Source organism: Aulostomus chinensis, chromosome 22 (genome assembly GCF_037954235.1).
Source record: "Aulostomus chinensis isolate RoL2024-O1b breed Wild chromosome 22, RoL_Achi_v1.0, whole genome shotgun sequence".
Classification (NCBI taxonomy): Eukaryota; Metazoa; Chordata; class Actinopteri; order Syngnathiformes; family Aulostomidae; genus Aulostomus; species Aulostomus chinensis.
This window is the reverse complement of record NC_141341.1, coordinates 21,233,146-21,258,406: the sequence shown is the minus strand read 5'-3', so window position 1 is coordinate 21,258,406 and position 25,261 is coordinate 21,233,146. Positions and strand designations below refer to the sequence as shown.

General features: G+C 45.7%; 1 protein-coding gene across 3 annotated transcripts; it reads right to left on the bottom strand.

The window, feature by feature from the left end:
* lpcat1 (lysophosphatidylcholine acyltransferase 1) lies at positions 1-25,135 on the bottom strand. 3 transcript variants are annotated; one of them, XM_086193825.1, is made up of 14 exons: positions 24,887-25,135; positions 13,851-13,990; positions 12,744-12,958; positions 11,363-11,475; positions 11,058-11,118; positions 7,699-7,757; positions 6,814-6,848; positions 6,590-6,644; positions 6,430-6,512; positions 6,155-6,280; positions 5,792-5,945; positions 4,343-4,426; positions 4,122-4,263; positions 1-1,318 (listed from the first exon to the last, which is right to left on the bottom strand). In XM_086193825.1, the coding sequence occupies exons 1-14, from the start codon at positions 24,971-24,973 to the stop codon at positions 1,185-1,187; spliced, it is 1,488 nt and encodes a 495-aa protein (XP_086049951.1). In that variant the 5' UTR covers positions 24,974-25,135; the 3' UTR covers positions 1-1,184. The 3 variants fall into 3 exon arrangements, with proteins under 3 accessions (XP_086049951.1, XP_086049950.1, XP_086049952.1); XM_086193824.1 differs by having other exon boundaries at positions 4,343-4,438; positions 24,887-25,133; XM_086193826.1 differs by having other exon boundaries at positions 4,343-4,438; positions 13,851-13,986; positions 24,887-25,130.
* Between the last annotated feature and the right edge of the window lie 126 nt (positions 25,136-25,261).

The following is a 25,261-nucleotide window of genomic DNA, read 5'->3' as shown; positions in this document are numbered from 1 at the left end:
TGTAGATCTGTATTCATTCTTGAAGACACTTACTGAGAAATGTGAATCTGAAAACCAATGCAGTCAGGATATTAAATGCATTAGGGTACATAAAAAGTTGAAACCTGAGAAGAAATTAAAACAATGGACCGTTGTGATGGCCTGAAACTGCCATCCGTAGGAAGCCGTGCTGCTAAAACGGCGAAAAGTGATGAAAAGACATTCACCTCCTAACATATCCAGCTCTAACCCGTCTGTTCCAGAGAGACGGTGAGTTCTACAGCTCATTTTAATTTGCAATGCAGTCCACCTGTAATGTTCTGGTATTCTGTCCAAGCTCCCGAATAAGGATGGGATGGAGGAAGGATCAGGACCACCACCCTGAACAATTCTAAAGCACATCCAAACCACAGCCTCCGAAATGACCGTTCAAACACCTCTCCACCCTGTTGGTGGAGACCTAACCCTCAGGAAGGGTGGTGCACTAGCTGATGTAATGACCACTGAGCGTGTGTCGTCTTTGTTCTGCTAATCAACGTTGTTCTGAGAGGATGAGAACATTTGGACGAGCCAGAAATATTTAAGGGTCAGCTCTGGCTTCACCAATCGTCCCAAACACTAATCTGTCTTAATGTCTCTTGCTCTGTTTCTGCGGTGGTAACTTGACATCAGGATAACCCCACTGGATTAAGAGGGAGATTTAGCTTCTTCCAGCTGATCTGATCGTTTACACTATCTGAACGGCAGCACCCCGATTCTTGTTTAACCTGAAATGAGGTGTTTCTAAGTTTGTACATGAGGCAGCAGGAGAGGACAGTGTGCTAGTGTCCATTAGCCTGAGATCAACAACAGTGATAACCTTCAAGAAAGAGTTAGAATAAGATAAAAAAGTAAAATCCTTTCATCCGCCAAGTACATAAATACAAGTATTCGGTACACAAGGAAATAGTCTTACAATAAATAATACCTTTGCAGATCATTTACAACGTGTTTCCCTAAACCATGCTGAGTAGAGACCAAGATCAAAGATGGAGTTGTCTTGTTTCCATCATCTGTCGCTGCTCTTCCGTCCTACCTACTTGGATGTTCTCCTTCCATCCACTTTCTCTCTTCCCCTCTGCTCTTAAAGGCACAAAGGTGATGGGCAAGCTGCTGCACCTGAAGCTGTTCTGACAGACAGACAGACAGACAAACACAGCAGTCCTTCAGTTGTCCTTGTTGTGGCTCTGGCCGTTGCAGCTCTGAGGACGGCCGATGCAGAACCTGCGTGGATGGTTTTTAAAGTTGAGGTAGTCCAGAACGAAGCTGGGATGCTGCTCTACAAAGTGACGAAGTTCGTCTGGTCAAAGGAGAGAGAAGCAGGCTGTGATTACAGTCTGGAACTGCTCTGGCTTTGAAGCATGAGATACAAATGTCTTGTTCTTCTTTCCCTCGGACATTCCAAAAATATTCAAAGAATCGAGGTCTTGTTAGTTATAAGACATGAGTATAATTACTGTGATGACTGAAGACCAGCAGTACAAACAAAGATCTACAACCTTTTCAAGTCTACATCCTGTTTGCAGACTGCAAGTCTGTTTCTTAGCAAACAAATCATTGGTAGTACAACAGAAAAGTACAGGGAACACTGGAAGTCCAGATGAAACCCCAGATTACCCTCTACTGCACACGTGCACAAGCGGGTCTGCCATCTTGGATAGCTACGGACTAACCACGGGCTCGGGTCATACTTGGCTGGCTTACTGCCTGTATTCAAGAAAAATGTTAACTTTCAAAGACCCTAAAATCCGCATCTGTCAGGAGACATGAAGCTAATCACTGTGTATCTGCCAAATATGGGCGAATTATGCTAGAGATCAGTATCAGCCACTATGCATGTGCACATTAGCATGAGCTCGCAGGGAATCAGGATGTGACTGAGCAGCATAAGCACTCATGATTTAGTCACGTGCCTGAAATGCTTATGCTTTTTATTCCTATAGGTCAAAACATTTTTGTTAATAGAATTTTACTCTACCTTGGGTGGTGGTATCTCTGTTCAGAGTTGTTATTCTAAAGTACATCTTTAGAAAAAGGCAGTTAGCTACCACAATAACCTGTAGCTGATAAGCAGCTACGCTCCATCGTAGGAATGGCACAAGCCGGTCAAGTACAAACACCATTTCTTGTTTCAAGCCAGCATGAAGCCAGAAGTCATGGTAAGTGCCTTCGCTCTTTAACCACCTCCTCCACCTCCTCCCAGGTTTCATTCACCTCCTCCCAGGTTTCATTCACCTGCTCCCAGGCCTCCTCCACCTCCTCCCAGGCCTCATTCACCTCCTCCCAGGCCTCCTCCACCTCCTCCCAGGCCTCCTCCACCTCCTCCCAGGCTTCATTCACCTGCTCCCAGGCCTCCTTCACCTCCTCCCAGGCCTCATTCACCTGCTCCCAGGCCTCCTTCACCTCCTCCCAGGCCTCATTCACCTCCTCCCAGGCTTCATTCACCTGCTCCCAGGCCTCCTTCACCTCTTCCCAGGCCTCATTCACCTCCTCCCAGGCCTCCTCCACCTCCTCCCAGGCCTCATTCACCTCCTCCCAGGCCTCCTCCACCTCCTCCCAGGCCTCCTCCACCTCCTCCCAGGCTTCATTCACCTGCTCCCAGGCCTCCTTCACCTCCTCCCAGGCCTCATTCACCTGCTCCCAGGCCTCCTTCACCTCCTCCCAGGCCTCATTCACCTCCTCCCAGGCTTCATTCACCTGCTCCCAGGCCTCCTTCACCTCTTCCCAGGCCTCATTCACCTCCTCCCAGGCCTCCTCCACCTCCTCCCAGGCCTCATTCACCTCCTCCCAGGCCTCCTCCACCTCCTCCCAGGCCTCCTCCACCTCCTCCCAGGCTTCATTCACCTGCTCCCAGGCCTCCTTCACCTCCTCCCAGGCCTCATTCACCTGCTCCCAGGCCTCCTTCACCTCCTCCCAGGCCTCATTCACCTCCTCCCAGGCTTCATTCACCTGCTCCCAGGCTTCATTCACCTTCTCCCAGGCCTCCTTCACCTCTTCCCAGGCCTCATTCACCTCCTCCCAGGCCTCCTCCACCTCCTCCCAGGCCTCCTCCACCTCCTCCCAGGCCTCATTCACCTCCTCCCTGGCCTCATTCACCTCCTCCCAGGCTTCATTCACCTGCTCCCAGGCCTCCTTCACCTCCTCCCAGGCCTCATTCACCTCTTCCCAGGCCTCATTCACCTCCTCCCAGGCTTCATTCACCTGCTCCCAGGCCTCCTTCACCTCTTCCCAGGCCTCATTCACCTCCTCCCAGGCCTCCTCCACCTCCTCCCAGGCCTCATTCACCTCCTCCCAGGCCTCCTCCACCTCCTCCCAGGCCTCCTCCACCTCCTCCCAGGCTTCCTCCACCTCCTCCCAGGCTTCATTCACCTGCTCCCAGGCCTCCTTCACCTCCTCCTAGACCTCCTTCACCTCCTCCCAGGCCTCCTCCACCTCCTCCCAGGCCTGCTCCATCCCCTCCCAGGCCTCATTCACCTCCTCCCAGGCCTCCTCCACCTCCTCCCAGGCTTCATTTACCTCCTCCCAGGCCTGCTCCACCCCCTCCCAGGCCTCATTCACCTCCTCCCAGGCCTCATTCACCTCCTCCCAGGCCTCATTCACCTCCTCTCAGGCCTCCTCCACCCCCTCCCAGGCCTGCTCCACCCCCTCCCAGGCCTCATTCACCCCCTCCCAGGCCTCCTCCACCCCTACCAGGCCTGCTCCACCTCCTCCCAGGCCTCATTCAACTCCTCCTGCTCATTTATATCAATGTCAGATGTGTTGAAGCACCTTCACCTGGTGCACGAGCAGGTCAGTTTCTCTGGATGAGAAATGTTCACTTCTCAGGAGTTGAGATGCATGAGCCATGGAAGCAACAACCCACTAACTCCCGGTGCACCCTGGGCTTTAGAGGGAGAGACACGAGGCTCTCTGATCAGAATGAGGCTGAACACGCCCCAAATGCTCAGCGTGGACATACATCATAGATTGTTTCAATAGGGCCCCCAGTGGTTGTGTCGTACAAATCTGTCCAAGATGGCAGACATGTTTTCCAACAATGATGAAAATACCCAACTAGCAAAACCCGCCCAAAAGTTACCACAACTAAATCTTGGGGGTCTTACCATATGTGATTTTCTCAGTGTCAGTTCTGTCGAGCTGTAAAAACAGCATGGAAAGTTCCACTTCCTTCACGCCCAACATGATTTCCAAGATTGCGGCGAGTTCTTGTTCTTGGACTTCCCCGTGGTCGTTGCTCTCATACATCTGCACGCCAAAATGTGTTTTTAGTCCTGCCAGTTAGTAGTACAATCGATCAAAGTAGTTTTAGTGTTAATGTGCTCACCCTGAAGGCCAGTCGGAGAGTCTCCATTGACTGTGACGGTCGGTACACAGTAGACAGTGCAATGACGTAGTGCCTGATGTCTACCTGTCCATCATACTAGGAAAGAAATATCTCACAGAGGACAATTGCGAGGAAACAAATGTGACCTTAAATGTCATGCTGCAACACAGTCATCATGGCGCGACAAGAAACAGAACTGCAATTAAAAAAGTACATCCACCCGTCCATTTTCTGCCACTTGTTCCTATTAAGTGTCGCGGGGGGCTGGAGCCTTTCCCAGCGGCTACAGGCAAGAGGCGGGGTTCACCCTGGACAGGTCACCAGTCCATGACAGGACCAACACATAGAGACAGACAACCATTGGCTCTCCCAGCCATGCCTACGGTCAATTTAGAGTCTGGATTAACCTGGTCCCTCTTGATGTCTTTGGACTGTGGAGGAAGCTGGAGTACCAGAGAGAACCCAGCAGGAACAGGGAGAACATGGAGACTCACCCAGAAAGACCCCGTGCTGCAGCCGGGGATTTGAACCCGGAACCTTCTTGCTGTGAGGCCACAGTGCTGACCACTGCACCACCGTGCCGCCCAATTAAAAAAAAAAAAAAACATCACGTACATTTTTACTGTACATCACAAATTCAAATTCAGCAAAAAAAGTCTCCACAAGAGGGAGTTGATCAGCCATCATCTTCTCCTGACTTGTGACAGTCAGGAACCTGTCGTGTGCTGCTGGTTCTATCTCCCTGCCAGCTGCCTCATATTTAACAGTTTCTGAGAACCCATACTGAACACTCACTCTTACATTCTGACTGTTTGAGACCTTTTTGAATTTAGTTTCATATTTTGCTGCACAGGCATCAAGAGAGATTTTCTTTTTTGTTTAAAGTTGGGTGGCACGGCGGTGCAGTGGTCAGCACTGTGGCCTCCCAGCAAGAAGTTTCCAGGTTCAAGCCCTGGCTTGAGTACGAGGTCTTTCTGTGTGGAGTCTGCATGTTCTCCCTGTGCCTGCGTGAAAATGGATGGATGGATGTTTAAAGTTGATCTAAACAACAGGACTTCAAGAAAGATGATTTTAGGTCCAAAACTGTGAATATAGAGGATAATGTTCATTCTACCAGGCAGTTTAGCCAGTAGTTGTTTCAAGGAGGATGTGGCTGATAACTGGTGTCCTTTTCTGTTTAAACTTCCAAGATTTTAAACATCTTGAGTTTGACGTTGTGTGATGACAGGTCTGGTTCTTTGATACTGCTGTCAAAATCAAGTTTTTGTGCGTTGTAGACCCATGTCCTACACCGAGTGTCTTGCTGTGGGCATCGGGGCGTACCAGTGTGTGAGTCATGTAAGGCACCTCCTACTTTTTCTGCCATCACCAGTTTGAAACCTTTTTGATATATGTCCCTTTAAATGTATAAATATCAGACTAATAAAGGTCATGGAACCATTCATTTACCTGGTCAAAGAGGCTGTGCACCTGTGTGAGTGCATCTGTCACTGGCAGGTTGAGGAACTGGGCAAAGCCCTCTAAACTGAGGCGGTCGCCCTGCAGTTCTCTGGCTCTACTGGCCTGCTCCTCCAGAACCTTGTCTGTTGTCTGTGACCTCAGCCTGGAGATACAATGTGGAACAGAGCAGAAATCCCTGATGAAGATGGATTACATTGCACAGGAGATGGTGACAGAGCCTAGGATAAGACAGAGGGAGGGATAATACTCTCAACTCAAACAAACACCACTGTGTTTCCATCCTCCCACCATTAGATGTCAGCATTTCTTAGTTTTGAATCAAACCCACCAAGTCCAACTCCCCTCACTCACCCCAAGCGGCACAGCAGCCAGTTGAACTCCAGCAGGCTGCTGTGGTCATAGATGCACAGCGGTCCCTGTGACGTGCTTATGTCCCGGTCGTCAAAGGACAGGTCAACCAGAGGCACCTCCAACGCTCTGCCGGGACGGAGGCAGATTTCATTGTATAAGCACCTGCAGGATGGTGTGTGTGTATGTATGTGTGTGTGTGTGTGTGTGTGTGTGTGTGTGTGTGTGCGCGCACGTGTGTGCGTGCGTGTTGGCTTGAAATGAAAACACAAACTTACTTGGCCATCAGCTTTCTGACATTGTTGGCAAACAGAGCAGGGTTCTCCTTCTCCTCGTCGGAGGGTGTGTAAATAGGCAAGTACTAAGAGGAGAGAGAATCCTGTTACATTTCCATGTGATCCGCCTTCATAATCAAATATGCCTGATTAAAATGTTCACCTCTATCTCTATAGGGTTATGAGGTTGGCACAGAGTGAGCCAGAGAATCTTGAACCTAGATGACAAGAACAAGAGTTTGATTTGTCCATCAATGAAATCCGAAGTTAGCAGAGCTTTAATATTTAATGGGGAGAGTTCACGAGTGTCTTAACGGAGTTAGCAGGGAGAATTAGATGCTGTGTGTTTGTGTTGTAAGTGTGTGTGTGTGTGTGTGTAACACTCACGCGCCAGGACCTTGCCACGTCCATGTAACAGTATCCTATGGACAGGAAGGGGAGACAGGAAATGACACACAACAAACACACACACAAGCTGCATTATAAGAAAGGTTTCACGATGGGTTTTAGAGCCTGAACCTTGCTGCTGCAGGTCAAATGCACATCACTCCAAGTGACCTCCAAGTGAAATTAAGTGAAGCTAAAAGAGGGAAAAACAGAACTATGGATCCTCAATGAGAGTCTATGCACTCTTTTGATTTATGTAACAGAGCAAATTGGGCAGAACACTAAACTGCCTGAAGTCACATTTAAGACAGGTCCACACAGGACACCCTGGCACCTGGAATGATGCCATCAGCACTTTTTGCGGTGTTGAAATGGACCATGCAGGGACAAGTCACCATATAAATGTGGTTTATTTGCATATTTGCTCTTTTTACCACATTATGCTGCTTGTTTGCGACTAAAATGAGCGGCGGCTGAAGTTGAAAAAGAGACAAAAGCTAGGGAAACACACAAGAAACCCAGGTTACAAGAAATAAATATTTCATGAGGGATCGACGAGAAGCACGGGGAGAGACAGGACCCCTGTGTGTGTGTGTGTGTGTGTGTGTGTGTGTGTGTGTGTGCGTGTGTGTATGTGTGCGCGCGCGCAGGGGTGTGTAAGACAGAAGAAAGAAGAGGATGAAATATCATCCCACTAGAGAGTGAAGTCATTCAACAAAAGGTGAGGGAAAGAAGCCATTACATCACTGGTGTGTGTCACTAAGAGTGGGTTTGTGCCCATGCTGAATGTACTAGCGGAGCTAATGTTGAATTAGGAGCAAAAGTCACAGATATTGAAAGGATGTGTGACACAGGAAGGGTGAGAATGGATGGGGGAGTGGGTACCAGTTTGTTTGGGTAGCGTAGCACCACTGGCTGCACTGGGAGTCCTGGGATGAAAGCACCTAAAAGAGAGCAGAAGGGACAGCTGACAACTGAGAATTATTCCTAATAACTATTCACATTCATTCAGATCATGAAACAAGCAGAATTTCATTGTTCAGTTACTCTGAAAGAGTACAAACTATTTTCTTTCCAAACAGCTTATGACATCATGTCATTTTTGTTTTTGAATGTCATCTTGTAATTATTTTCTATTTACTGACTTCAATGAAAAAAGGTAAACAAAATACTACTACATGATGGGTGTATTGTAGTACCACTGAAATCAGTTAATTGATGTTGTTTCACGTGCAGTGGCGGTTCCACTCGCTGGCTCGACAGCTAAGGTCCGTGGTGCATTTTTCTGGGATGAATCGTTGGTTGTGGGCTCGTCCAACAAGCTACAGGGCTAGAAGTGCTCATGCTAATCAGTTGAAGAAGAGGGGGTATTACAGCTCATTCATCATGAAACCAAAAAAAATGAGAGACTAAAATTTCAGCACATGACCAGCAATGTCCAAAGAAGATATTTATGCTCTAGAAGATTTTGAAAACAAAAATTAAGTTTGGACTTTAATGGAAATAACTGAAATATTAGATTCATTTGGCAACATGCACCATCAAGAGACTGACATATTCAGTGTCAGAGCCCATATTTGACCTCAGAATAATCTGAATTTCAGCTTAGTTTGTCAGAGGAACAGCAGGCTCTGATTTACTTGACAGTATTTTTTGGTGGGGTTTTGTCAAATATTGTCCATATTCAACTCTGTGTGCTGGTGCTCGTTCCTGTGAGCCTGACAATGACGAACACTTGATTGAGTTGATATATTTTAAATGCTTCTGCACTTGATCAGGGGACGAGAAGGGATGTGTCTCATACAAACTCTATATTCATCAAGACATCTTGCTTTATTCAGTGTTCAATATGTGGTTTGTCTCCAGCATGGATATATGTGTGAATATGTGAGAATGTCCTAATGGCAGTGCGACACCAGTTTCATGACAAATTTCACATGACACCAGTGAAGGTGGTGCAGTACAAAGCTACTACACCAGACAACAACCTGGTGATGAATATGAAAAAGATACCATGACAGACAGTCATAGGATTTCATGGGCTCCATAAACTGGTTGAGGTGCAGGGGAACAATAACTGCTACAAGAACACAGACGCGTAGGCAAGGTAGGCAAGACGGTGATGATTCTACTCAGAGGTCTTTTAAAAATGAGGAAAGGATTGGTGGTATCTACAGAGAGGGTTCTCAGCACATACACATTTGAACCAAAAAAGCACGCAGTTGGGAGCCCATGAAGAGACGTAAGCAGAGGAGAGCCATCCAAACTAGACACAGAGGTTATTGACCGAGCAAAGACGCACAGTTGGGTTTCCAAAAAGGGACGCAAATTCCCACAATGTGACAATGTAAAAAGTCCCCACAACATGAGGAATACCTGGTCCACCCCCACACACACACAAACACAAAAAGCAGGACAAAGTGTGACCAATAGGGCTTACTAAAAATGACAGAATTACAGACTGGAAGAAAGGGGATTAGACAGTGCAGACGGAGGACAATGGCGAACAGCATAACTCAGTTAATGCGAGACAGACACACACAGAAACAACACACAGGAGGTAACTAGAGCACAATAGGCAGGAAAACACAAGCCGTGGACAGAGACGAGCGCCACTGTTTTATGTTCTGCTGTGGTGTACTTAAGTAGCAAAATAAACCTGTAAACATGCAGAGTCAACATGAAACTCATTTATCCCAACTTCAACTTGAAGCACCCACAGAGCAACATGGCCAAAATCATTTGCCATTGAGGGATGCGCGGCATGTCAGACTCACGGTATGCTGGCATTTGAAAACATCATTGTATCGTTGTATCGAAACCACAAGGATTTTCCCTCATACCTTTGCTTCTGCCGCTTGTGCAGCTCATGGCCCCTCAGCATGGCTGCATACCTGAACTGGCTTATAGCATCTGCAGTGCAGCTGACTGCCCTGTGCTGTTCACATGAAAATGCCTGAAGAAGCTGAAGAAGCCACCACCCCCCCCCCCCCCCCCCCACCCCACCCCCCAGTCAGACCAGTCTGAGGAGGAAGGTCAGCCAACATGCAAAACATGCAGATGAGGAGTGGTGGCAAGAGGAGGCCTTTCTACACTGTCCTTATCGACAGGGCCACAGCTCCCCGTGTTCTGCCTGCTACGCTATTTACCCCCGTACTCCGTACAGTGGTAGTTTTCACTGTCAGTGTGTCAGACACATGCTCACATTCTATCAATCTGGCTCAGTTTCACTAATCTGGGGTGGCACGGTGGAGCAGTGGTCATCACTGTCGCCTCATAGCAAGAGGTTTGTGGGTGGAGCCCCGGCTGGAGCACGGGGTCTTTCTGGGTGAGTCTCCATGTTCTCCCTGTTCCTGCTGGGTTCTCTCTGGTACTCCAGCTTCCTCCACAGTCCAAAGACATCAAGAGGGACCAGGTTAATCCAGACTCTAAATTGACCGTAGGCGTGGCTGGGAGAGCCAATGGTTGTCTGTCTCTATGTGTTGGTCCTGCCATGGACTGGTGACCTGTCCAGGGGGAAGGCTGCTGGGATAGGCTCCACCCCCACCACCCTAACAGGATAAATAGTAGAAAATTGAAGGATGGATGGATGGATGGATGGATAGATGGATGGATGGATAGATGGTTCTAATCTGTCTGCTTTGGTGATAAAGAGTCTGCACAGTGTTTTATTTTGAAAATTGACCGAATCCATGATGGCACTCATGTTCCCTTTAAACTTCTCGTGACTGCAATTTTTATTTGTGAGGATCATCTTTCTTAGCAGACCTTATTTTCAGCAATAATCCAAAATCCAACGTAAAATGTCAGTCGGGTTTCGGTGAGAGAATCCATGGCAAAGCAAACTCCTGGGTTGGCTGGCGATACGTCATCTCTGTGGCACTCAAACACAGGTCACATCGCACTGTATCGTCAATGTCACACAATTTGACTCTTGAGATAAAATAATGTACATCAAAGTACATCATACCAGCTTAGCACTGGGGAATCTGCTCACGGTTGTATTAATAAAATCCTGATATTTGGCACCAGAGTATCAACACTGTGTTCCAAGAGGATGTATCACCATATTAATGAACAATATCATTATTACTGCATAACACAGAACAAATGGTTTTTGGCGGGGTTTTTAAGGGCCATCACTGTTTGGTTCAAAGAGTAGAGAAAATAGAACCTAGCTGTCTACAAGAACTAATATGTGCATGGAACAGGGCCACATTCCACCTGGTTTCATGTTCACATACCAGCCTTAAACAAGATGAGGCTGGACCTGTTGGTGCACGTCCCCTCCGGGAATATCATGATCTGGAGAGAAACAACCAACGCTCATTAGGACACAAACACACACAAACAAATGCATTCGCTTCTTCTCCAGTGTTATAAATGAGACTTAAATCATGTGAACCAAGAGTGACTCACACTGTGTTTACGCTATCGCCTTTCAGTTACCATGTGCTGTGAGCTGTGTGTGTGCGATATGTATAGCTCATGTTGTGGGGACATAGCACTGTGTGTGCATATACACACGCCTCCTTCTCCTGTGTGCTACCTGAGGCCATTCCCCTCCAGACTGGGCTCTCCTCTTGATCTCCTTGACGGTATTTCTCCTGGACTCCTGGTCTGAGCGAAACACATTAACTGGCCTGATGTAGCTGATCAGAGCTGAGGGGAGGATGATGATGAGGATGATGATGACGATGACGATGACGATGAAGAGGAAAACATAAACAGAGTTCATTTTTAGAACTTTTGTGTGGTAGCACAAGTCAAGTACACAATGTTCAAGTAAGTCCGGTCCTTTTCATTTTAACAATGTGATCGGGTGTTTTTTAGCATGACATTATCAGACCTACATAGAGTGAAGAGATATTGACTTCTTTAATAAAACTAAACTAGACAACGTCCACCATAGAGGTTCACCAATGTGCAGGATTTCATTTTACTGTTACGTGCAAATACTTCCAAACAAAGCGTGCGTCCTGCTGCAGTAGAGACAGCAGTTTAATGAAAAACAATGAAGCATAAAAGCATCAGATTCAAATCAGGCTCGCAATTACATCTTGGAATTGCGATGCATATTTTTAGTGAAGAGTGCAGTGAAACACAGGGATGAACAGAGCCCTAGAGTGGCCAGTGGGGGGGTACTATTATATACATTATGATATACTCTAGAACAAGAGCTATAATATAACGTATTCCCTCAATGTAGTAGTTTTATATTTGAGGGAACGAGTTAGAAAACATGGTGGCTAATTAATTGCATTAAGGGGAACAAGCTACAGTATTTATAACAAGTTCTTGGCCTCAAAATACATCGTTACAAGGTACATATTCACACACAAAAACATTGAATGTAAAAATCTCTCGATAGCCACTCCAGGTCTCTGAAGAAAGGAGAACTCTTGGAAAACAATTTTATGTGCTTTGATAGAAAAAGAGTAAAACAAGAGAAAAGGACACATGAAAGAAACATGGCCGATAAGAGAGAGAGAGAGAGAGTAGGAGTGTGTGTGTGTGTGTGTGTGTGTGTGTGTGTGTGTGTGTGTGTGTGTGTCTGTGTGCGTGCGTGCGCTCTGGGGAAACACTGCCCTTCACCGGTACACGTTTATTTATATCTGACTGATGTACATGCTGAACTCTACCTTCGGATGTCTACTTCTGCTGAGAGCCACACGCAGCAAGCTGACTAGACTCACATGAGCTGCTCTGCATAATTTAACAGGCAATATAGAGGGAGCGTGACGTCTGCATGTGGGTAATAAATCTAAGAAAATAATTTGTTTGGGTGGGTGGTGGAAGGGGGATTTATGTCGGCATGCAAATTGGGATGACATCAGAGCCATTCTACACATCGAAACTGCCCGTGTTCAGGGAGGGATGGCATTGGTGCAGTCTAAGTGCTGTAGGGGTGATGGATAAGCATTACTCACTGCCCCAGATAGGAATGTTCTGACTCTCCAGCTTGGTCACTATGGAGCACATGGTCTCTGTGACTGGGATGGCATCAAAGTAGGAGGAGTGTGGCGCCACGGTGAAGATGGGAACTTCAGAGGGTGCTGCCCGAACCCCTTTCACCTTGATCCAATGGAAACCTACGCAGAACCACATGGCTCGAAAGGCCCCGCGCACACAAAGGTGTATGAGCCTGATAAAGGTCAAAAGGACATAGACACAGTTCACTCAGCCACGCTCAGTGTCCGAGGACGCTGACCACGCATGCTCCTCTATAGCGAGGCTCTTCTTTAGCCTCCAGTCTCTGGTGACACTGGTCAAAAACTCTGTTTCTCGGAGCATCCACATCATCCCCATCATAGGTGGACCCGCTTGCCTTTATGCAGGACAATTCAATTACAAATTCACTCGTACCACATTTATAACGCAAGAAATTTAGCCGGGCCAGGCATTTTCAGCAGCAGGTAATACCAAATTTTAAACCAAAAGAAATGAATGTCATGAAAAACAAACAATGTTGCTTCGTTATTTCCATTTTAAATTTGATAATATCTGACACAGGCACATCGAACAGCGCATCAAAAAGACAATGCAAATATAAAACTATAACTGACAGAACATGAGGCAGTTTTTTCATCTTTGCAACAAACACCCCGACATTTTGCCAGTGTGTGTCTTGCTAATGGCAGTGAGCGGTCTGGAGCATTCGCCCTCAAAGTAACAGACAAACAGGCCCAACTGTGCGCTGTTAAGTTCTGTCTATGGACTCATCTTCTGCCATAGACATGACAACAGCTTTCTTCAGTTCCTCTGTCAGCGTTTCCAACACATCCGTAGCTACAATTTCAACCCTGCCAATGTTTAAAGTGTGAGACGGGTACATTTATAACAGCAGCCATCATTTGTCACTTCCTCCATGACGGCCACCATGCAGTCTGTGAATGGCCTTTTCATCTTGAAAATGTACACGTATAGGATTTGTCTATATACATACACACAAACCCCTGTGGTTGAAACCCAGTGGTGTTTCTGTCACACATAAATGCATTCACACTATTCTACACACATATCGCACACATACACACCATCTCCACCATGACCGTGGCTCAACAACAGACTCAGAGCGCCCCAGTAAGCCTGTGAGGACGAAGACCCACGCCAGCAGCATGAAGAAGGTCCCCAGCAGCAGCCGCACTGGAAATACGGTGACAGACATCAGACCTATCTGAGAGAGAGAGAGAGAGAGAGAGACAGACAGAGAGAGAGAGACAGACAGAGAGAGAGAGAGAGAGAGAGAGAGAGAGCAAACAATCATTTCTCAAAGTCTTTAACATACTGTACATTCCTTCATGCCAGAAAGATAGGCCTTTATGTACCGCATTGTTGGGGGGGGGGGGGGCACGACATACATTCCACCTGTTCTCTCAGCAAGGAACAACCAACCACCTGCCGATTCAACGACACATTACAAGTCACGTTCTGATCAGATTTCCTAGTTTGGATTCTGGGAGCTTACACGTCCAACACACTCTTGAAAGGTGACATGTTATACTCCTACTTTAGTTTTACACACTGACAAGCCTCTATAACCGTCTCCTTTCACGTGTGCTGTTTCTGGTTCTGTAATTTCAAATGCATTTTAACCATGGCGTTCATGGTGAATGTGGGTGACACGGAAACACAGAGATGATTTGAAGTTTAATCTTTGAAGAAATATGCAAGCTTTGTTCTTTTAAATACCTGAAATAAGGCATTTGGTTAACACAAGCCAAAGATACCTTTGGTTTATGGCATAAAATACTGCAGTAGTGGTGGTGGTGGTTTCGAACAAGTGGCGAAATGAGACTGCACATGGTGTTGCACACATTGAATTTCATCATGAAAACCTGTTAAAAAGAAGTCTCCTAAACATTTGGATGCCACAGAGGTTATCTGACTAGAATCCAAAATCCCTCATAAAAGTCCTGCTGGCTTTTGGTCGGCCAAAGACCAGCCACCTCTCCAGCACTCAACTGTCTCTCATCAATGGTTGCCCTTGTGGTTTCTGTACTATTCGTCATAATAACATATAATCTATGCCCCACGTCTGTACTCAGCAACCTGACCTGTTATTTTAAAACTTCAGCCCAGTAGCTAGCTAGCATATTAGCTGACAGCTATTGATTCAGCCCCAAATTACAACATGCCTCAACATCATTGGCTGGTCCACTTGTGAATTGACACAACATTCTGAAAAGATGTCATTCGTTAATTTCCTAAAAACAATTTGATGCTGGTGATCACTTAGATGTCCCACCAGCATTTACAAAATGTTTGACCGGATCGTAGTTGACAAACAATCAAAAGAGGATGTTGACATTAAACTTACATTTGGCCATTTCCAGATGAAGAATTTTTAATATTCAATGTGCTAACTATGCTTCCATTGTGGATTTAAAGGACCAACACTGACGTTTGTGATGCCCCATTGGAGGTTTCATTTACCTACAACACTGTGACTGCTGGGATATTATTGACTGATATTATGCACATGGATATTATTATTGTGTGTTATTCATTTACTGAAAGAAAATCAGTAAACTTGCCTATAGAATGCAACCATTTACGAAGAGTGCATTTAATCAGATGATTCAAGCATTGCCATGTAAAACTTCTCACAGAGCTGCAAACAAATGTTCCTCTCCAGAAGGTAGCAAAGGTAGCCTGTCTGCAGTCAGATTTTAATGTGACAACCTCACACTTTCAGGCAGAAACAAGTGTAAATGTAAGTACATTTTTATTGAAAATTGGAACAGAATTTGCCAGCATTACAAATATTTTGAAGCTGATTCTCGCACATTGACATGACCAGCTTGAAGCTACGAGCCTCCCCCGTGTCACTGCTGCCACAGAAGAGGAGGAGGACATCCAGGGATGTGGGGGGGGGGGGGGGGGGGGCGCAGCAGTCCTCTCCACCCAAACAGATGGACACACTGTGAATAATGGATGGGGGCAAGGGGGGCTTTAAGAATGCTTATGGTAATAATAAAAAAAAAAGGTCTTCCACAAAAGTTGACTCAATTTTTACCTCCAATATATATGAGAATGATCACGTCACATGTAGAACACAGTGAGGCATAGACACAACGGCTGAAATAACAGATGGAGGGCGATGAAGTATCTGCTGTCGACAATGAGGTAGCTGAGACTGCAGACTGACTATAACTCTTAACATAAATACAGTCGGTGCACATGCACACTGCCATGACTCCACAATGAGCAAGGCCAGCAACCGTTATAAGAATTGCAGCTGTGCAAGACATTAAAAATGAACTGTGTGAAGATGACATGACCATCACATTAACTAGGTGACTTACCAGTAACTCACAGGCCTCATAACTTTCCATTGCATAAATCTAAGTGCAGTTTTAAGTGACTTGCTTCCAACAGTTGGTTGGGCGTGTACAGTTACTAGAAAAAGTCAACTTAACCCAAGGAACGAGCGCCTGCACGTTATCCAGCCAGACCCACAGACTGCAGCCACAGCAGCACAGCTGGCTGCTGAGGAAGAAGCTCATCCTGGAGCAGCCTGCCTTCTTAGCCCCAGCAGTGAGCTGCTGGTGCCGGTAGCATCCACGTAGCCTTGAGTTAGTCAAGGAAGGTAGGCCACTTCTAGCAGCAAGGCATTGCTCAAAGAAGTAATTAACTAATTTAAAAAACAAATTCCAAAACCACTGATTTAGAGATATTTGCTGACCCTTTGGGAATCAAACAAACGCAAACCTCCATGGTTTATTCCTTGTGGGTCAAATAAAGTTCACTGAAGCCGAAGTGCCACAGTAGATGAGAGGTCAGCTGACCGAGCCGTCATTCCCTTTCTGCTGCTGTGTGATGCGTTTGTGACTAAGTGTGCAACTAACAGGGTCACAAAGTCACAGCTGACGGATGAAATTCAGTGACATTTTATGCCCCTTCTCCCTTGTCTGATATCCATGCAATCGCTTCGTCCCGCAATTTTGAGCATTCCCCCCGCAGCCTCAGCCATCAACGCCCTGGCCTGCTCTACACTGATCTCCTGTCCCTGAGGAATCTCCCTCCTTTACCATCCATCCATGCAGCTATCAATCTCTCACTCCTCAAATCTATTTGCGCAGCTGCACCTTCATTCATCATGCTGCTCTCTCTTCAACTGTTTTCATCCGCCTTTGCATTGATGTGCATTTTGTCACCTCTCTGGGGAATCATATCTAACCCCCCCCAACCCCAAACCCCGCCCCTTTCTGTCACATCTCTCTCTGGAGGAGCCCAGGCGCTCACTGCAGGGCTGGATTAATAAATAAACAGTAGTGGGGGTGATTTATGATGCTCTAACACCTCTTCCTGCCTCCCCACCTCTGCACCTGATGCTCAGTGGACTCATCAGAGCCTAACGAATCCATCTGGGAGGCTCCGCTGACTTTTCCTCAGGAGGTGGTATGAGAATGAGTTGAGGCGGAGTAGTGGGGAGCAATTTCTAGTGTTTTATGGTACTCTCATAAAACACTAGTGGTTGTCTTACTGGCAACTGAAAATCTACGGTAAGAAAAACACCTCTGCAGTGCTGCGCTTGCTAGTCCAAGACATTTATCACAAGTACTAAAACCCTCAACTCCGCTGGGAAAGTGACTTCAAGCTTGCATCCTCTGAGTGCATTGATGAGCCCTCAAAGGCCTCCAGAAATGGGCAAGTTTGGTAAAAAAAAGAAAAACAGAGTATGATCTTATAGCTGATGTGGGGTTTTTTGGCTTGAGAAAAGCTTCTCAGCCACCTCTGTAGATCATCAGGGCTCATCTGACCATTACTGTAAAAAAATAACAATAGCCAGTCGGAGGTGGTGTACGGGCATGTCTTTGCAGAAGATCTGTAACTATCACTTGGCACTGGTCCGTTCCTATCCTGTAACAAGCTAAGTGGTGCAGAGGTTTTTCAAGGGCTGAAGCCGACTTATTATACACACACACACACACACACACACACACATATATGAGCAATGTTGGTGTGCACAGTGGCACCAGCCAGCAGCGTTATAAGGACATTATTATGACCGTTATTTCAAATCAATGCCTTTTTCACTTGAACACTGTAACAAAGTGGACTTAATTGTCTTTGGTCACTTATGCATTTGTTTATTTCTAGCCATTTCTTTACCACACCTTTTGTTTGTTTGGTTTCTTTCCCTGTTTCGTTCACCTTGAATTCTCCTGATAGAGTCAATACACATTACTATCCTGCACCTGTTTGTGTTTAGCGTTCTATTTTGTTGAGATTTCCATCATTCTTACTCTTGGGTTGACACAGGAACATCCAATAAACGTTGTTATTTCAGTTACTTTTATTGTTATTTCCGTTACACACCTTAGCAAAGTTATTTGTTTAAGAAAGTTTCCCTTGTCTTCCCAGTGTGGGAGGGGGCCGCCCACAATTCCCTGTCGATTAAGCATTCTGTGACATCAGTGAGGATGTCGAGGGCACTACCATGTCTGAGGGGGAAGCTGCCAATAGTATCAAGATGGGTTTTCATGTATGTTTTGGTACAGAGCGGAGAATAGCGCATTTTGCGATGCATTCAAGTGCAGTGGGAGATTGGGGATCCAATCAGAAATAATCTGTTCTTATTTTCTGGTTCTGAGATATTTATGGAGCCCGCCCCTGCAGTGAGGATGGTGAGGGCCTGATACAGCACACTGAGAGGTATGCCAGTGTATAATCTCAGTTGTTGCCAGATGGGAAGGTGAAGCTCAGCAGATGCCTGGGCTTGTGCTGTTATTTTGTTCTGCATTGTTATCAGTTGATTCATCCTCCGTTTCTTGTGTGAATAGTTTTCTTTTTTACTAGTTTATTTTTGTTTGTTTTGCACATTTCCTGGTTGCACCCGTGAATAAATGTCCACTTACTATTTTCTCTCAGGTAACGTCCAGCAGCACCTGGCATCATCTGCCTGTAGACTACAGGAAGGTGAGACGGACACAAGTGGGAACACCAACATTGTTCCAATGCAGCCACACTGATGAAGCTGCCTGCAGACTCAGGTGTCTACAGACATTATTTCTTTCTTTATCAGCGTGTACAGTATGCAGATGATCTCAAAATGCCAAATAATCAGCTGCTCTACCTCAAATGTGATGATATTTAAAAGCATTTCCAACCTCTAATTGTAATGCTTTTAAGTGTATCTGCTCAAGAACACCACTATCCCACATAGCAACCTGAGGTGTGTTTATCACACACACACACGCACACACACACACACACACACACACACACACACACACACACCCGAGTCGTCACTTTGGTGCTTTTGCTTCCTGAGGTTCATTTCTGTCTACAGGTGTTGGTTTTGTGCTCAGTCTGTTTCTAAATCCTGTGACACATTTATCAAAGGGATGCTCTGTTTACTTGACATGAGGTGAACTACTCAGCCTAGAAGAAACTGCAGTACAAAGTCTTCTGTTGCTATAAAGGACGCTTTTCAAAATTTTGAGAAAAGTACCCCACTGATGTAATTTTCACAGTCATGTTCTACTTCTCCCTTCAGTTTGGGCTTGAGACTTCAAATTGATAAGGAATACTTGCATGACAAGTTGATCATGAGTTGGAGAGATGTGGGTAAAAATTCATCAGACAGGATGGGTCTCAGTAAATGTGCAATTACCAGATGCTGTTGCCACGCAGAGTAGAATTTCAGTGCTTTCAGGGAATCACATAAAGAGCCAAAGACTTTCAGGAGTGTCAGAGAACGCAAAAAGATGGCTGCCTTTTTTTTCCCACATCAGCTCAACGAAGGAGGTTTTCACTGTGGTTTGTGTGGTCAGAAGCAGCATGACATTATCCTGAGACAATCCTATCCTGAGACCACTCTCAGCGCACCATTGCCCTGACCGTACACTGGACTTGGACATGTTGCAGGAGTAACATCCTCATGGTGTCTCTTTCTCCCTCACTTCCTCTATTTTTTCTACTCTCACCCAGATGTGCTCCAGAATCAGTGCTTGGCCGCACCAACACTATTCAGCACCCCACCACTGAATAAATTAGATTAGAAATAGATAAAAGACACTGGAAACCCCTTCCACCGCGGCCCTGTCATTCCCGGGACTGAACTACACTCTCACTACAGGCACCAGAGTATTCCCCTCAGGTCATCATGACTAGAAGCATTAAGCTCATCTGACCACCACATATTTCTAATGAAAATCAATCAGCAGTGATTGGTGGCCAATCAATCAGAGCCTCCCTACTTAGCGGTGCTCTAACTTCTTTATAATTCAGATTGATGGTGGAAAGAAACACACACATCATCAGGAGCAATTGGGGGTTCAGTGTCTTGCTGCAGGATACACAGTCACCGGGGGAAGCAGGGATCAAACTAACAACCCTTTAGTTACCAGATGGCCACTCTACCTCTGAGCCATGCTGGGACTGATTCCAGTCTTTGGACATCCCGACCCTGTCAGAAGTCACAGGTATTTTGTGTGCGAGCTGCAGAGCTGGCAGCCATTCACGATGTTCTCGGCCCAGTAATGTGTGACTCAGCTGGAATGAGTGCTGCTACAGTCAGTCGGTCTGTTTCACTTCCTGACTTCGCTGGTCTGCTGTATACTGCTGCTGCTGTTCTGGAAGTCAGGTCAAAAAAAGATTTTCCAGGACGCCCACTGAGGGGGAATGTACTAATGCACATGTAGCATTTTTCTTCTCTTTACATCAAACACACAGACACTCCGCCAGTCGGGCAGACTAGAGGGACGCCTGTATCATCCTCTGGCTTCATGGAAGTTTTTGTTCAGGCAGAGCTGGTGTTTGTTCATGAGTGACGCAGTGAGTGCAAACACGCGTCTGAAGTGGAAACACAACTCACGTTACACTTAATTAGAGGAAGACACAGAGACACATATGGTTAACTTACATTCACCAGACTGTTGCCATTATACAGCACAACCCCACCCCACCCCCAACTGTTTTAACACTCTCCTGCAACTACCAATGGAAAACCTCACAATCGCCAATAAAGACATTCCTGCACCAAGAACTATACTGGGGAAAAATGTAGTCACCTCATTCACTGACAAATAAAAGCATGCTTTGCTGTGCTGCTGCAGAAGACCTGGTTTGACCTTGCGTCTAAGTGGAACCACACTGCTGGTCACATCGGAGTCCATTTCCTGAGTCTTGTGCTTTTTTCTGATCTGAATGAAAGCAGGCACCCCCAGACCCCGGGGATACAGAACAGGAAGGCTCAACTGATAAACCTGATGCTGGGGTGGAGAAGAGACTGCACTTCCTCCTCCTGTCTAATTATGTGGCAGCACATTGGGAACATGATTTCTCTCTAAACTGGACTTACAGTCCACTTCATTTGGGAAGCATGACTACCTCTTGAGGATTATCTCAATATGCATTTGACATGCTGGTAGATGGTCACCAAAGCCTTCGTGCTTTGGGTCCCTTCGTACTTCAGATAGGGTAGGGAAATATGGATTAAATCAAATATCACAATATTTCTGACCAAATATATTGTTGTTCAACTACCAATGTTGTAGAAATGACTATTTGTACTTCTAAAAAGATATTAACACACTAGAAGAGCAGACTGTTGTAACCATTATATCATTTTACTATAATGTAGCCTTTACGACCAGGTCAACATCCCAGTGTGCAGAGCAACGATGTACTGATGTCCAAAAAATCTCTCTCAAAGATCTATAAAATGTCGATTTATTTTTCAAACCTCATTTTAGTCTGGACTAAATGACACTCAGCCATCATGAGCGCGTAACCAGTCGAGCTAACAGCGTAGCTCAAATTAGCAGGTTCTTCACCCTCAACTGGAGAGGGTCTGTGTTTAACTCCACCAAAACAATATGATGTCATTTGTTCCTGATCAAAACAAATATAAAAATCATGCTATCCTGCTCATAGACCGGCAATCAAACACCAGCGATCACATGACCTCCGTGGGGGAGATTTTAAATAGCTAGTTCAGTTGGTCACGCTGCCATATCAGTAGAGCATGTCAGCAGAAGCCACCAATCCCTGAGCAAGACTCATCCACTAATCCATAGTTTGACTAATGGGGAGTGTTTCAACCTGACTGCTAACCTCCAGTAGACAGATTCCATTTGCATGGTTGATTTAGGATGCAGCCGCAGCTGTTCATGTGGAACAAAAGCAGCAGAGTATTCCACCCACCTACGCCTTGCACGTTTGGCCTGAAGCACCCTGCTCTTGTTTAGTGCATTTACTTGAAGGGTTTGTTTGAATAAGCTACGGCAGTGTTTAAGTAGCAGTCATGCAGGACGACCATCAGCTAGGCCCCAACTGTACAGACCGGAACATTGACTCTATTCTACCCTAAACCTTTAGCATATGTGACACTGCCATACCCATCGACTGGTTTCTCTACCTGCTTACGCAAGTCCTGTGGACAACAGGTATCGACACTACTGACAGCTGCCAATCTGTAGCAGTTCAAAACATAGACGCATTCAAGGAGAATGTGGCCAAATGTCAGGTGGGTGTAACCCCCATTGGTATGTGCATAAAATATACAATAAAGGAAAAAATCAAGGATACACTGTATCACTGTATGGCTGCACAATTATTCAACTGACAATCAGCATTTACATTTGAATAATTGCAAAAACTGCAATTAGTTTGAACAGAGGGGCAGCATGGCTTGGAAGTAGAGTGGGAGCAACCGAAGGGTCCCTGGTTCAATCCCCACTTCCCCCGGTGACCATGTCCAAGTGTCCTTGAGCAAGATACTGAACCCCTACTTGCTCCCGATGGCCCTGCGACGGAACACTGCCTCTCACCCAATGTAAGCTGGGATAGGCTCCACCCCCCTTAACCCTTAACAGATAAGCAGTATAGACAATGGGTGGGTGGTATAAATGGTACAAGCGGTATGCAATATAAATGTGGCCAATGGCAGAACCAGCCTACCGTGAAAGTTTATGACGTCATCGAACTGCGCATTTGTTTGGCAAAATGGCTGAGAGCAGCGAGAGCATGGAGGATGAGGGGATCGTTAAAAAGACCGCTGCGGCATCAATGGTGTGGACGTGGTGTGGATTTAAAGGGTCAGAGTCTGAGCAGAAAAATAATACCTGCAAAAAATGCCGGGCGGACGTGATTGCACAGACGTAAGACGAGCAATCTGTTCTACCACCTTAAGATGAAGCACGTTGTTGAATACGAGGAAAGCCAAAGAATCTGTACTCTGCCGAGTCAATCTTTGAGCACAAGTGGGAAGAGAAAGGTTGGCTCCTCACGCCAAGTTTCAGGTTACTTCAAAAGTTTCCTGTATTTTTTTCTATTATTATATTTTGTGTTTTTTAAGAAAAGTGAGGGGGGAAAGGCAAGGCAGTGTTTTGCACGACACAAAGGTTTCAGTTAGCACAATAAATCTTCTGGAAGTACCATTCTCGACTATTTTGTGTTTATTAAACATACAAAAACATACAGTATAGCGCAATAATACAGTCTACTGTCTATGGTTCCGATTATACCGCAATAGGAATTGTAGGCCACATCGCCCAGCCCTAGGTTGGATGGGTGGATAGTTTGAAGAGCACTGCACAAATGTTGTGGAAATTTCTCTACCCTTGTAAACAATATTTTTATGGTATTTATTTCATTTCATAATAGTGTAATTTTGGGCAGCACGGTGGTGCAGTGGTCGTCACTGTGGGCCCCCAGCAAGAAGGTTGTGGGTGGAGCCCCGGCTGGAGCACGGGGTCTTTCTGGGTGAGTCTCCATGTTCTCCCTGTTCCTGCTGGGTTCTCTCTGGTACTCCAGCTTCCTCCACAGTCCAAAGACATCAAGAGGGACCAGGTTAATCCAGACTCTAAATTGACCGTAGGTGTGGCTGGGAGATGTCGACATTTTACACGTCTATGTTGTTATCATGTAGCAACCACAATGCTACAGTTACACCTCTGGTCACACAACCATGTAGCATGGATGCGTCCGAAGCATGTAGACTAACTACACACCTGTTTTAAAAAAGGAACATAGAAAGAGGACCCGCACTTATCCACACTCACATTTGCTTCATGTCTTATTCACTGACTCCTCCACGTACATGTCATATCCTCCAGTGTTTGCTTGGATACTCACTCATACATCTGTACTCGCAAAATTATACATAACAATTGCAATGTTGCTTTTTTTCACCAAATCCTGCAACAATGATGGACTGACATGAACATTTCGGCAGATACCGGTGACCATAACTGATATCGATGTCACGGCTGGTGTTGGATATTTACTGACTGTTTCATTTCAACACGTTACAGCGCCAACATTAAAAAAAAAAAAAACAGTTCTCAGTGCTTCAGGCAGCCTCTACAGCCCGTAGCATGAGTGGAATAACTTCACGAAAATACAGTTTTCTTAAAAAAAAATTAGTCACAAACTAAAATCCTAATAAGATTTTTTTTCATAATAAGGAAATATGGTGAGTGAAAAATAGTAAAACTTGCCCGGCTGTATTCTCACTATACAACTAAACACATACATACTGTAGGTTACACACATACACACTGCACATTACACACAAGCACATGATTAAAAATGACCATCAACTGGTACTGACATGTATTCAACGGGGATTCCTACGAAGATGCAGTGTTAAAAGCTGGCGGGAGGGAATTTGATACGCCCTTTGGAATGTCAGCAGGCGTGTAGTCCTGTTGTGTGCTAAAAACGCAACACAAACACAAATGGCATTCATCTGGATTCAGCTCTCGGCAGGTGCACTTTGCTTGTCCACTCGAGGAGATAAATGCTGTTTCACAAAACACTCAAAAAGAAGTGACAGAAAGAAACTCCAGAAAGAAACCGACGCAAAGCCCAGGTGAAGGCATCACCTTTCTCTCTCTGCACTCCCAAACTCCCTCAGCCATCGTGGATCTGTTTGAGATCCTTCAACGTGGTAAACTGGGCAAAATATGCCTTTTTTTTCTCTTTTTTTTTTTTTTTTACTTTGTTACAGTTTTGTTTGAGCCCCTAAAGGACACAAAGAATTGTCAGCACTTTCATTACAATCATGAACAACAACAGGGGAGCTGTAATTGCTCGAGAGTCAAGTTTCCAGACCTACCTTTACTTTGTCTGTCCAGGTGAAATTCATCTTGTGGACGAAGGGGTTTTTACGCATGGTGGAGGAGCGACGGCCCGACGAGTTCATTGTTTCAGACCACCGTGAACGAAAACCGAACGGGGTTCAGAATGTTCCGTAACGTCAGCTGAGGCGGTTGTTTAGAGGGGAACTAGCGGAGTGTCTCTCGGCGTCCGTGGGTACTTCTCTGGCTAGAGCTGAGATTAAGTACGGCTCTGCTACAACAAGCTAGCAGCGTTACACCGATGGACTTCCGGTTATAAAAAATAAAAGCCCTGATAGAAAAATGTGTACACCTGATATGAAGTGCTCCACATTCAATAAACCCTTTCCACATCAGACACGACATCAAGCAGC

Excerpts from the sequence above, each read along its gene's own strand:
- lpcat1 (XM_086193824.1), bottom strand. The coding sequence starts at position 24,973 with ATGAACTCGTCGGGCCGTCGCTCCTCCACCATGCGTAAAAACCCCTTC. Across the intron at positions 13,991-24,886 it reads CCTGGACAGACAAAGTAAAG|ATAGGTCTGATGTCTGTCAC; the intron begins GTAGGTCTGGAA and ends TCTCTCTCTCAG. Across the intron at positions 5,946-6,154 it reads TGGCTGCTGTGCCGCTTGGG|GCTGAGGTCACAGACAACAG; the intron begins GTGAGTGAGGGG and ends TTGTATCTCCAG.